This window comes from Columba livia, chromosome 1 (genome assembly GCF_036013475.1).
Source record: "Columba livia isolate bColLiv1 breed racing homer chromosome 1, bColLiv1.pat.W.v2, whole genome shotgun sequence".
Taxonomy (NCBI): Eukaryota; Metazoa; Chordata; class Aves; order Columbiformes; family Columbidae; genus Columba; species Columba livia.
This window is the reverse complement of record NC_088602.1, coordinates 162372591-162386049: the sequence shown is the minus strand read 5'-3', so window position 1 is coordinate 162386049 and position 13459 is coordinate 162372591. Positions and strand designations below refer to the sequence as shown.

At 36.3% G+C, this 13459-nt stretch overlaps 1 protein-coding gene across 4 annotated transcripts in view; it reads right to left on the bottom strand.

Annotated features, from left to right (window-relative positions):
* Positions 1 to 258: 258 nt before the first annotated feature.
* ALX1 (ALX homeobox 1) overlaps positions 259 to 13459 on the bottom strand; it is a 32094-nt gene continuing 18893 nt past the window's right edge. For 2 of the 4 annotated variants that reach the window (XM_005499824.3, XM_065041789.1), the window contains exon 6: positions 6100 to 6732. In XM_005499824.3, coding sequence (XP_005499881.1) covers positions 6412 to 6732 — 321 coding nt within the window. In that variant the 3' untranslated portion in view covers positions 6100 to 6411. Of the gene's footprint in view, positions 2764 to 6099; positions 6733 to 8771; positions 8954 to 13459 lie in introns of those variants that run through there. The other 2 variants (XM_065041809.1, XM_065041800.1) reach the window with 2 other exon arrangements.

Here is a 13459-nt window from a genome sequence, read left to right as displayed (position 1 = left end):
GCTCAGATGTCAATTCCAGACCTTTTTCTAAAAGGCTTCCAAAATAATTCAGTATTTTATTTACCCTATGTGTTCAAGTGACATCTGACAGATTTTTCCTTATGTAAATACACATTTCATTATATATTAAAATGCTTATAAAGAGTAATGAGAAAATCATTCTTAGTACTCTAGAGTTGAGTTGTTCCCTTAATATTACTTTGAAAGAAAAATGCAATTAACATGTTTTCTATTGTCATTTTCTCAGCTAAAGATCTCAGCTGTTTTCAATATTTAATGATTAAGACAAAATCGTTTGAGTAAATACACCTGAGTAAATACAGTCTTACAGAAGTTCAGATACTTCTGTCTCTCCTAGTGAACACTTTAACAAAACTTTCATTTTAACTGTACCCTTTTATTTCACAGAAGTGCAAAAACATTATGAAAGTGTGAACTAGGACCCTATTCCACCTACAAGCAGTTTATTAATAATAATCAGACTGGATTAAAACCAAACAAACAAAAACCAGATTTTTTTGTTTTAACAGAAAAAGGAAGTCTTTAACCCTCTTAGTCATCCCTCTCCAATTGCTCATTCACAGAGCAATTTTGGGGTCAAGAATCTAATCTTTTGCAACTACTGGATTATAGCACAACACTTTACTCAGCTCTAATGACAGTGGGCCTATACTAAACTATGGTTAGTACACACATATGGATTTTCTCACAGGAGTGCAAGGCAGGGAGGATCGAGCCTATTTCAATTATTTTTCATAACTGAAGGATGCAGAAACCGTCATTGCCTCAGCTTCTGAGAGATGAAGCAGCCGGATGTTAGGTTATGGAGAGCTGCTGTAGTTAGAACTGGCGCATGGTAATGCACTCATGTAACAGCATCATACAACCTACAGATTGCCAAATGATGTTTTTCATGTTAACAGCATCATTGACTTTAACCAATATTATTGTCTATACACTGATATATTTATTAGTCTAGTCTACCGCGTATTCCTACGGGAATAATCATTGTTATGAAAGTGGTAGCATGAGCTAATTTGAAGTTTCGAGGTGTTGCATGTGAGGCCTCACAAGCCTTATTCTTTGAGAAGATTATGGATTTTCAAGACTAACCTATTTGAGATTTTTTCATATATTGAAAAATCAGTGACATCTCATGTATCGACTGTGTTTGAACAAACAGATTTGGAGAGGAACTACATAGTTTTTATATTGTTATTTAAATAGAGCAAAAATAACTGGCAGAAACAGTCAAATATTTCAAATACTTCTTATGTGACAATGTTGTGATATGTTCCTTTGTTTGCATGCCACAGCTGTGCCAGGTTTAATGAGTTTATGATGCAAATGAGAATGGCCATGGTTCAGTGATTTGGTAGACTTGCTTGTCTGACGGTCACTGTGTTCTAATATTCTGTCCTCATGCTGCCTTAAAAATGCAGAGAAAGAAAACCTGAAACCCATAACTAGAGATGCTTCTCTCCAGAATTACTCTTTAATTTCCCAATATATTTTTATTGACAGTGAGAGTCATACACCTACCAGCCCTGCCTCTTGAATACTTACTTTTTGAGTTCTTTGTATCCCCCCTTAAACCCATACTGTTCTTGCAATTAGAGATAGGAGAGGTGACAATAAAATAAATCTCATGTTTACAGTCCTGGTGAGATTCAGGTCCAGGAATCAGGGGCTGCATTGAGTTTAGGTTTACTCCTTACTCCAGCACTGCACCCTGACTCTCTTCCCAAAAGATCATTTTGCCATGCCCAGTCATCATATCCCCATACTCACTGCACACTCCTCCTCTTATACCCATACCCCGTATTCAGTGCTTGCCCAGCCTGCTGCTTATTTTACATAATTTGAATATACAACATGTCCTTTCAACTACCACAATTTTACATTCTAGATATGTACTTAATAAGTTTACTTATACTACCAGTGTTTCAAATTATGATTCACCAGTGTACCATAGCTGGTTTGTGTTGCACTGGCAATACAAAGCAGCTGTAAATCTAGTTAAACCAGATATGTTTTCACTTTATTTGGGCTACTCAAAAGTGGTATAAAATAAATCGGTACTGAGCTTCGGGTAACTCACGATGTCTTACTGTTATTCTGATGCCAGCCAAATCTAAAAAGACGATGTAGAGGGATGAAAAGGGTGTATTCTGGAGATGAGTGGGGCACTTGTTAATTGGGTATGAAAGTGCTGGGGGACAAAATCAGTGCCTTGTCACAGATCCACATGGAAACATTTGAATTTTAGCAGTATAAGTGTTTTAAATGAGCTCTAACTTTGATCAGCCTGATTTAACTCTAATTACTACATATCTCTGATGTTTAGAAATTGATCAATAAAATATCAATTCACCTGTGTCATTTTGAAAATACTGCCACATTTTATTATTTGCAAACAGTTATTTACTTCTATTGTGCTAAAGTATCTCAGTATTAAATGCGTAGTTTTCGTCATACTTGTTAAATCATGTACTTCAGGGCCTTACTGTAAAGTTCACAGTGCCTTTAACATATTGAACAGTGTAAAATATTATGACAGTAAAGAAGTGAAGTGAGAAATATTGTTCATTTCAGCTGTTCTCAGTAACAAAAGATGCCTTCGTTGATATGCTCCCATGGTATGTAGCACTGCTGATTAAACTTCAAGTAGAATTCAGTTTTGTCAAACTTCTGATCATCTTTATGGTAAAGAGACTGGGTCTTTAGCTGCTAAATGCAGTCTTGTCCATCGCTCAGGTGACTCTGTACAGATCGTAAAGAGAACTTTTAATTTTCATAGATAAATTAACATCTGTTCCAAAATTTATTCAAATACAGGCTTAACTTTTTCAAATTGTTGATTAATCAATCATAGGAGAAAAAAACAGCATAGCACTATGTCATCACAAATTCTTCAGAGCAATAATTACAACAATATTTCACTTTCTCTTTTAACAGGGTAGGGACTCTTTGCCCAGAAGTTCTATAAATTTACTTCTCAGTATTGCATGATGATCACATATCTCAAACATTAGTTAAAGTACTTGGCAGGAAGGCTATGTAAATCACCTCCTTTTGTTTTTTAGTGCATTTGCCACATGTTGAAGAAGCAGTGAAAAGATTAGTTGCTCGTGCTCAGAAATCAAGTGGATGAAATCAAAGCACAAGAATACAAATCCTGTCAAATGTGAGAGTACAGTCCAGTGGAAAATAAAATTATTTACCTTGAATAAAAACTTACTCAAATGATTTGCATATCCTGAAGTGCCTCTTTTCTAGAATTTTCTTATAAAAAGAGAACCCTACAAGTAGCCCTGTTGGCTCTATTTGCACTATTTGTAGAATAAGGAGCTACTCATCTTGGTTAAAAAATCTGAGTCTGGCCTTAAGCCAGTGTGGGCCAGATTCTACCATCCTTACCAGAGCTGAATAGTACCTTAAGCTGGGCCTGATTATGAACCGATTACTCATGTTGTACTGAGCAGCTCTTTGCATGAATGGGGCCATTGTGAATAAACATTTACAAGTGATTCACAATTTGGCCTATGAGAGTAGTCTCACTCACATCAATGCATCTACTCATGGAGTAAAGCACTACTAAATAAAAGTGGCAGAATGTGACCCTGTTGTAGTACTTGACATCTAACATGAAGATACTTTTTCATTAACTAAATGAAACGCTATAACCGACAGACTATCATTCATTCTTTGAAATGGGGTTGATGCCAGAGCATGACAAGCTTAATGCAGGCCTGCAACTTATCACACCTCAGGTTTAATGAAGGGTTGAATACCTGTTTGTCTAATGCATAAAGTTATGCTAGCAACATGTAACAAATAATTTCCATTGCTAAAGTTGAGGACAAAAAAATAATCAGCATTGTACCCCTTTCACTTAATTAAAATCAGCAGGAAGATGACATAGTCTTTTATTTTCCTCTTTGGTTTTGGAGCCTTTCAAGTATCTAAAATTGTTGTAATGTTTTGAAAATGGATGTTTATCATTCCCAAGCATTCCATCACTGCAATAAATTCCTAGGAATTGTTTAATTTTACTCTTGATGTAAAAAGCCTTGTAAAAAGGAACTTTTTGTCTGGATTTCACAAGAAAATAATAGCAAATTCTGCTATCAAAATAAATAAGTGAACTGAAAGAAAGACAGTAAAAATGGCTTGAAGTTTGTCAGCTAAGCTTTTGATTTGTTATCCACTAATGAATCTCTAATTAAAATTATCTGGAGATCAATTTGACATGTTCTAAATGCTACACCTTAAAAAATTATTATGTTGAAAGTGAAAAGAAAAAGAAAATTAAAACACATTTTAGAACTGGCAACAGTTTGTTCTGCTAAAATAAAATAAAAACAACAACAACAACAAAAAAAACCACAACACTTGTATTCCAACCTCTTTCATGCTTTTTCATGTGGCACAAATGTCTATATAAAACTAGTGTCTGTACCTGTATTAATAAAATAATTTTTTTCTTTAAATCAAAAGGCTAATTTTACTGCTGTCTAAACAGACCATAAAAAAAAAAAGAAAATATAAATGCTAGCCAGAATGCTCTTTCCTAATTCTTCAGACCAAAGTTGAAGTTAATTTTTAGAAGGAGAATAGAATCAGGAAACCATAAATTGAAGTATATGTATGCCTTAAAGTTTAATTTTATTACTAGTGGCAAATAGAACAACCTTTCTTTCAATCAGCTAGGTAAGAATCTCCTGTAAAATCCCCATTTTCAGCTGATGTGGTGTCAAAGTTAAGATTATTTATTCCACTGAAAGATTACAAAATGGACCCATCTCCTATTTTTGTTTTCAAGTTTACCCTCCTGAGTGGGAACAGAGACAATCTGAGTGTTCCTGTGAGTTTGTTTTTGTGAGTACTGGTAGTTCTGCAGTTGCTGTGATGAAATGTGCTTCCCTGATCTTCTCCCCTCACCCACCCTCTGTTCCTAACTAATGGCCAGAGAGAAAAGCAAGGAGCAGGGGGTGCTCAGAGAGTTGTGTCCTGCTCTAATCACAGTCAAGCAAGCCCTTCTTTATTTCAATTAATTTACTTTGCCTTTATGAACCTGAGAGACTGACTGTTGCTTTCAAAGAGGCTGACATTTCACTCATCTGAAGGAGCTTGGAATGTGACAGGGGAAAGGGAGGAGAAGTAAATCAAAGCAGATAGCAATTCTCCAGATGTAAAGTATTTTTCTTCTTCTTTATTTTTTTTTCCGCCAGAAATGTCAGAAAGTCTGCTGACATTTTAATTCCTTTGTGATAGCCTAGGAGCTGAGAGCCAAATCCTGCTGCCACTGCAGTCAAAAAGATTTTTCCTATCAACTTTAAAGAGAGCAAAGCAGTCCTACACTGTAAGAGGAGAAAGAAAAAAAAAAAAAAAGTATCAACAAAGTGTAACTAAAATTAAATTAAATATACTCTTATAACATCTTGAGATCAGTTACAGACTGAAACTGGCAAGCCTTGTTGGATTTTTTTCTTTTCAATTTGACTGTAGCATAACAAAAAACAGTAAGACTGACTGGACTGGAAGTAAGACATTGCTCTTGTTGTGGTTTTTTTTCCTATATCTTGATTTTGTTGAAAGTGTCACAGTACTATTCCATGCTCTCTTCTAGTCACCTAAGTTTCAAAGTGGCCTTAACACTAGTTGTTTTACATAATCTGTGCATGTCTTTGGAAACTCCATTAAACACTGTGATCCTACTTTTAGTGATAAGTTTGGCACAAAAAATCTCATGATCTTTAACAGAAATACAGTCTAGTCCATAAAATAAAGGAGTACCTTCTATTCTCATTACATTAATTGTGCATTGATATAACTCCAACGAGTTCAACATGCATTTAGCAAAACAGCAGAGGCTGGCTCAGAGCAGCAGCACAGTGCTGAGTTAGGTTTACAGATTCCACCTACAACATGAATGATCGTGTATTTCCTTCTCTGCGTGGTGTGCTTAGAGATTTACTTCATGGTTTTAGTATAATAAATTTATTCTTCTTTACAGAGTTGTTCCCTTATGAAGTACTCATTTGTAAAACATTAATTTTGTGTACAGGACTGCTAAAAACCAATAGAGTAGACATATTTGCTTAATAGTTTTATTCTTTTTTGCAGGTTCTATAATCATATTTCATCAACTGGTACAACAAAACATATTTCTATATAAAAACCAAAACAAAGAGGGCTTGTTGAGCTTGATGCATGGTAAATCTATTTGGTTTATTCTTGTTTTATTGTTAAATATTATGTTGCATTTGTTTAAGCAGACATCGTGCATATTGTGATTTCTAGCATTCCACACACAGCAGCTTATTGTTATGTCCTTTAAATATGGGAAATAAAAATGTTTTCTGTTTGCTATTAAAAAAAAAAATATTAAGAAAGGGTGCTGCTATATTACATGGCCCAGGAAATATTGGCAGCATGCTCTTTGGCTTTCATCCGTAGAACTGCAATGCTGGAGGACCTCCGTTCAAACTCCGGCTTGGTTTCAAAAGCATGTCCATTGGTTGCCCCAGAAAGTAAAGAGTCAGTGAAAAAATTATTGAGGGGCACATGGCTGAACTGATTCTGGTGGTTTGAAAAGCTTGTGTAGCCAGAATCTGTCCGGGGTGAATGGGAATAAGGTGTCATACAGGAGGACGTATCTCGTGGCAGCATGCAGGAAGTAACGACAGAACCACTAGCCGCATTCCCTGCCCACAGATTGTTCTGAATCTGGAACATATAAAAGGAATAAGATTAAATATAGATAGTTCATCTTTTATTTTCTGAAATTCTTGGTTTGCTTAACTTAACACATCCGTTATTAGTTCTCCTCTAAAACAAGCAACAAGTACTTAACTAGTTTTCCACAATCATATTAGAAAATACCGTGAAGAGGTTATGTGAGTCAGAATACTGGATCATTCACTTAGGAGCAAGGGCTGATGAATCATATCCCTTGCTCTGTCATGTGTTTGCTCTGTGGGTCTATCCTGAGTGTTTACTGTTGAGCCTCAGGATGCCATCAGCCCAGCCAGTCAATAAAATTAACGGAAGCACACAACTGACTTCAAAGAAAAGGTGTCAAAAGAGTGTACAATGTCATAGCTCTTTTTACCATAAAAGCTTCTGCTCATCAGAATTCTTTCTTAGTGTAATGGTAGGAAACAGTATAAAAGGATGAACAAAACAAAATAGGATTTCTCAGGCAGCAAAGCCCAACAAGTACATGTAAAATTAAATATTGAGAAGCCTTGCATAATTACTTTAAAATGAATGAATCCATAAAGTACAGGCATGGTTAATAAAACATCCAAGAGTTTTCCCTAAAGTTGTTATAAAGATGGTTTTAAGATAAAAATTATTTTCATTATGTTTTTATACGAAATTATACTTGAGGTTTTTCTGTTTCCACTCTCAGCCTTAACTGGCTGCACTGTGCGTCCCTGGAAAACGTTGCATGACAGACTAGGAGACAAACTTTGTGGTTACCAGCAATGTCTGCTGAAGATCTGGAGTAACCACGTATTCAAGCTTTGATGTGTAATGCCTTCTATACTTGGCAGTCACTTAAAGCTTCATTCTGAGTCTCAGGCCTTCTCCTATCATCTGTGTATAGATGCTATTTATGGATAGGTATTTTTCACATATTTGTTATTAGATGAACAGACGGAAAGATTTTCAAGGCCTAGCACAAGTCAGCTCCTGTCATTATCTCAGACTGTGCATTCTTTCATTCCTCCTGTATTTACTTTGCTTTAATCAAACGTCACACTCAGCAGCTGTTCTTCTGTCTTTATGAACTCTCTACTCTCTATCTATGAGTACTATATGGATATATTTTCTGACATAATCTGACTTCTTCAGTCATTTCTCACTTGTATCCACCATTCTTTTTTACAGCTTTATATTTCTTCTCCACTTTTGCTTATAGCTATTTCCTGAATGCTGATTTTTTTTTTTTTTTAAGTACCAACATCATGACACAAGACATTTGTAGCCCCACTCACAGTACAGAACTTCTCAACCAGGACTGACATCCTTTTCTTTCTGTTTTACTTTTCTGAATTTGTCTTCAGCTTAAAAATCTGTTGTCTGTTCAGTATATCATTTATCTGATGCCCTGGGATTGAGCCCACATCTTTGTTCTCTGCTATACACTGGAGTAATTACAAGTGCTCTTTGGTTAACACTCTAAATTCCCACTTCAGGTTTAATTTTGCCTTCACATTCCAAATCCATGGACAAGGGAATTTTGACTTTAAGATATGTAGGTTATCTCTCTAGCTGAGTGATTTTTTTTTCTGTCAAAGCTGAGGTCAGTGAAGTAATGAATTATGACAGAAACACACACACACAGAATGAAAACAAGTTTCTAATGCTGGGTTTTGTTTGTTTGTTTGTTTTTCCCATTGTCTTATTACTTTGCAACAACACATACCCACCAAACAAGCTTAAGAGATAAATTATGGTTCTGAACTCATCTAGCTGAGATCTAGTGCAGATAGCAAGGATGAGATAATTAGAATATCATTTTTTTAATTAATATTTTTAACAGTTATATTGGCAGGGGTCATCAGGAGCTGACAAACTAATCTGAGCTCCTTGGCAATTCCAGCAGCAAAAAAAAAGGACAAGTAAATGCTCCATTTTGATTTCCTGCAGAAGGCTGAGGGAAAGCCATGGTAGCAACAAGTTTCCCCAAACTCTTGGGCTGCCCAACTCGTTGTTCACACAGACATGCATGCGTACAGTCATACACACACTTGCACACCCACCCACATGAATGCAGCTTGCCTTTACACACACACACACTTATGCACAGCCAGCTGGGCACACCTCAGGCATCTGCTCCTGCATATCTTAGCTGGTCTGCTGAGAGGTAATGGAGAGAATAAGGTGTCTGGGGAAGGATATCAAAGGTTTTTCCTCCTTCTTGTGGGCCTCCTGAGATCTACAGGAGGAAAGAGACTCTAGTGAGAGTTTCAGAGCTTTCCAGTTCCCATCTTTCCCTCCTCCCTTCAGCAGTTCTTAGAAGACTCTCAAACATCAGCCCATGGGAGACCCTCCACTGCTTGACATGATCCTCAGCTGCCTTGTTACACCTTAATTAGCCTACCAGAGCTGGTTTAGACTTATTATCAGACAAACTTCTTTTGATCTTCAGAAAACAGGTGGCTTACCTGGGGATTAAAGGACATACAATATATGGACCTATTTGAACCATCACCTTGCTTAGAAAAAGTTTTTTGCATTCAGCAACATGGAACATTCCCAAAGAGGGCAGTACATCTCTTATGACTTGGGATTCAGGGATTCTTGAGTGTCCTATTGCCTGAAAGGTTTCTCAGATCCCACTACAGATTTACAGAATATGACAAGAAGGAAACAAGGGACCTTGTAGGAGCTGGAATGTGTGGTAGTTAAGTGTATGGCAGCTGGGAAGTCATCCACTGACTCATTACCTTCCTGGCTTCTCAGACTTAAAGAGTTTGGAGCAACATAGCATGTGATTAGAATGCAGAGGAGAGAAGCAGAAAAGATCGCAGCTGAAAGCCTGTAATATCGAGATAATAGCTCCACTTTGCTTGAAAGGCTGCACACATTCTGTCTTAATCATGTACTGAGAAAATCAGAAAAACAGTCATCTATACAAAAATTTTTGTCTTTTGTTGTTGTTCAGGAATACTAGAACCTTTTACTTGTACTTTACTGTGTTTCATGGTTGCGTATACATTTCTTGCAGCAGCTGTGGCAGACTAAACAACTGTTGGGATTTTCTTTCCCTTTCTTCCTACAAAACACGTCACCCATTCCTATTTCCACACTGTTCCATTTCAGTTTATTTTGCTGGTACAACTCATTACTGAATTGGAACACGAAGATGATACAGCTAAAAAAGAACCAGGAAAAAAATACAAGATGTATTTCAAACACATGCACTCAACACACCATTCTTTTTGATGTTATTTCCAGTTCAAATGGTTAATCTCAGAATCTTCACAACAGGATGAATTTGCCCAGGGAGAGACTGGTTCATCTATGCAACATCTAAAAGAGGAGCTAATTCTGAAGATCATAATCTCCAAAGCTAACTCACATACGACAAAGTCTCATTTATCTGACTTCCTAAGATGTCTTTCTATGCCAAATGCTGCAGTCACCCAGCCTGCACAGATATAATTATGGGAAGAATTTTCCCAAAAAATCTGTTTGAATAGGAACATGCACAACTTTGCCTTTAATACAGTCATGATGGGAAGACTTCAAAAGGTTCAGAGGTTCAGTTTGAAAGTGCCCAATAACCTATGTGGTCTGGAGGTATCACTCCTTCCATATTTCTATTAGCTTGGTTTGCAGTAAACTAAGTTTAGTACTACCAGTTTTCCTGATAGTTTTATCCTAGATGAATCTCTTTCAATTTAAATCTAGTGAGATTACACAAGTGTAAATGAGAACAGAATTCAGCTGCAAATCCTAAAATATACCAAGGTCTTGTTAAATAAAAATATGAACAAGCTATTCATTCCTAATTTTTCAAAGGGGTGCTCTAGTCTTCTTCCTTAGAGGAAGGAATCCAAATTAGTAAACTTAACTTCAGAAATGCCACAAGATGCTAGGAAAGTTTTACATCTTCTCTCATGAGACAGTTATGTTTTTCAAAATAATGTTTCAGTCATATCAATTTTCTGTTCATTTTAGTTGGTTGAGTGACTTCACTTTGGATATTAGATTTTCATTTCTCAGCAAGGATTTACAACATAAATATCTTAGAGTGAAATTTAGGTGCAGAAGGTATTCCCATATTAAAAATAAATACAGTAATGTTTTACAATAAGTCAAAATTATCAGACCTTCTTCTGGTATGTTGGAAGGAAAAGGGACATTATGTATATGAATTTAAAGAAAATATTTTTCCTCTTAAACTCTTGTGTGATCCATGAACTACATAAAAGGCAATTCAGAGACTGTGAATGAGGCTATACATACAGCACATCTCTGGTTTCTGTTAACATCACAAACAACTTGAGCTTTGCTCTTGTGGTTACCATGAAATTACCAGAGCCCTTCAACATATTTACCTACTGTATGTTTTATACACACCCGTGCACACACACCACCCTTCCCAACAGAAAAAAAAAAAAGAAGTAGGATTTCATAGCTGTGACAAGAATAAAACTGGAAAGTTATGGCTGTTAACATGGTTATGATATCATTTCCTAAATGCTGAGGTCATCCTGCTTGGTGTCATTGCTTTTTTTCTGTTAAAATTTTAAGCTCCTGGAGCTTCAGTCTTCTTACACAGCACCTGGAGAACTCACATAAACTCACGTCTCCAAATTGTCTGAGTTTTACTATCACTTACCCAGCTTGGGTCCTCCCACCATCTAATGTCTTGACTCGTGCTATTTGAGTCGTGTGCCTATCCACACTGGAGCCTGTTTCCAACAGACACACATATCAACACACACAGGTTCTATTTGAGTGGACGTGTTTTAGTGCTTCACATGGGAAACAAAATTATAATTTCTCTTAAGATCTCTAGATATGAAGTAATAAGTTATTATTGTTGTTATTATAATACAGCATATATGTTATGTTATGTTATGTTACGTTACGTTACGTTACGTTACGTTACGTTACGTTACATTACGTTACGTTACGTTACGTTATATGCTATTATAATCACTCCAGTAAGCACTTAGAAACTACATGTTGACTCTGCTTTCAGGATGTTCTGGTCATTGCAAGGGAGAAAAAGGTAGCACCAACTGAAAAGTTAAGAATTTACCTAAATATAGAAAACATGTGAATGTCAAAGCAAGAGACTGATTTGCTAAATTTTTGTCATTTCTCTCTTTGTGTGAAGCAACAATGCTTGTACCACCAGAAAACATGAAAACTCTGCTTGCACAAGGAGCTACTTTAGGCAGTTTACGTGCAATAGCTGTTAAATTGCTCCAAACTGCTAGTTTATGACTCATGATCTGTAGGCTGTTCCTAGTCCATCAGTACAATTAATTTGGTCTGTCACTTACCACAGTGGTTTGGGTTTGTTGTTTGTTTTGTTGTTGTTGTTGTTGTTGTTGTTGTTGTTGTTTCTGGTGGCCTCTTAAGAGATTTGCCTCTACTTCCTGACTTTGCCGGTTCATAGATTCTCAGAATAATTTAAACTGAAAACAATCTCTGGGATTATTATTCCAAACCCTTGTTCACAGCTAACTTTGAATTTAGATCAGGTTACTCAACCCAGTCAAGTTTTGAGTAGCTCCAGTACAGAGATTCTACAACTTCTATGACCAACTTGTTCCAAGGCTTTACGACTCTTATTGTACTTTTTCCTTTATATCTAGATAGAATAGTTCTTGATGTAACTTATCATTTTATAGGATCTTCTGGACCTAATGAACATGTGAAGATCATCTGTACCATACCGTGTTCAGGTACGTATGAGAGAGCTGCAACACACCATTTGCAGATATGTCCATAAAATGCAAGCTGGCACTTGGTAGTGATTGGCTTAATGCTGCAACTCTAAAATATGTGACAGACCCATTCAGACGCCACTTAGGTCTTGCAGATGGTGAACAAAAGAAAAATATTTTCATTTTATTCCATGCTTAACAAGTTTGCTAAGGTGCAAATTAACACATGATTCGAAAAGTCATCAAGCTTTCATTCTTGCATAGGATGTTTTGTAAATAAACTGTGACTTCTCCCTACTTCAATCTCCAGGCCAGCTATGTTTCGTGTCTATGATATACTTAAAGACAATATTTCGTACCTTGAAAAATGCTGTTAAAAAGAAGCTTCTATCTCAGAAAAAGTGAATTTGTCTTATAATTAAGCCCCAGCTAAAGTCACTCACAGACTTAAATCCATGTTTCACAAAAAAAAAAAAGAAAGCAACAGACAGAGTGTTGAGTCTGTGAGGACCACATAGAGTGATGGTTTAGAACAAAAAAAAAAAAAAAAAATATGCAGTGCACGAAATACTCTGTGTGGAACAGACATCACCCAAAAAGATTAGAAATGTTGCTCTTGTTGGAAGATCAGCCACAGCAGTGCAGCAGTCAGCACATATGCAGCAAGCAATGTACCATCCAGGTGGTGGCCTAGCCTGAGCTCCATGCTGTCACAGCTAGACAACATGAGTATATGATAAAGTTTCTTTGAAGCTAGCTCAGATATGTCTACCACATCTACTCCTACTTAATTAATTTACCCGGAGCCTTAATGAAGTATTGTGATTAAGTGTCATTTATATGTCTACTACAGTTAAAAGAATTTTAAAGTCATATAGCATGTGGTGTCTAATATATGCCATATGAAAGATTTAATTGGAGCATGTAACTCTGATTATTGCTAATGAGAATTATCCATATGTACTATGGCTCAAGCAGAACCATAATGATGATCCAAGGTTTTAGTACATAACACATGTACACTGATACCACTT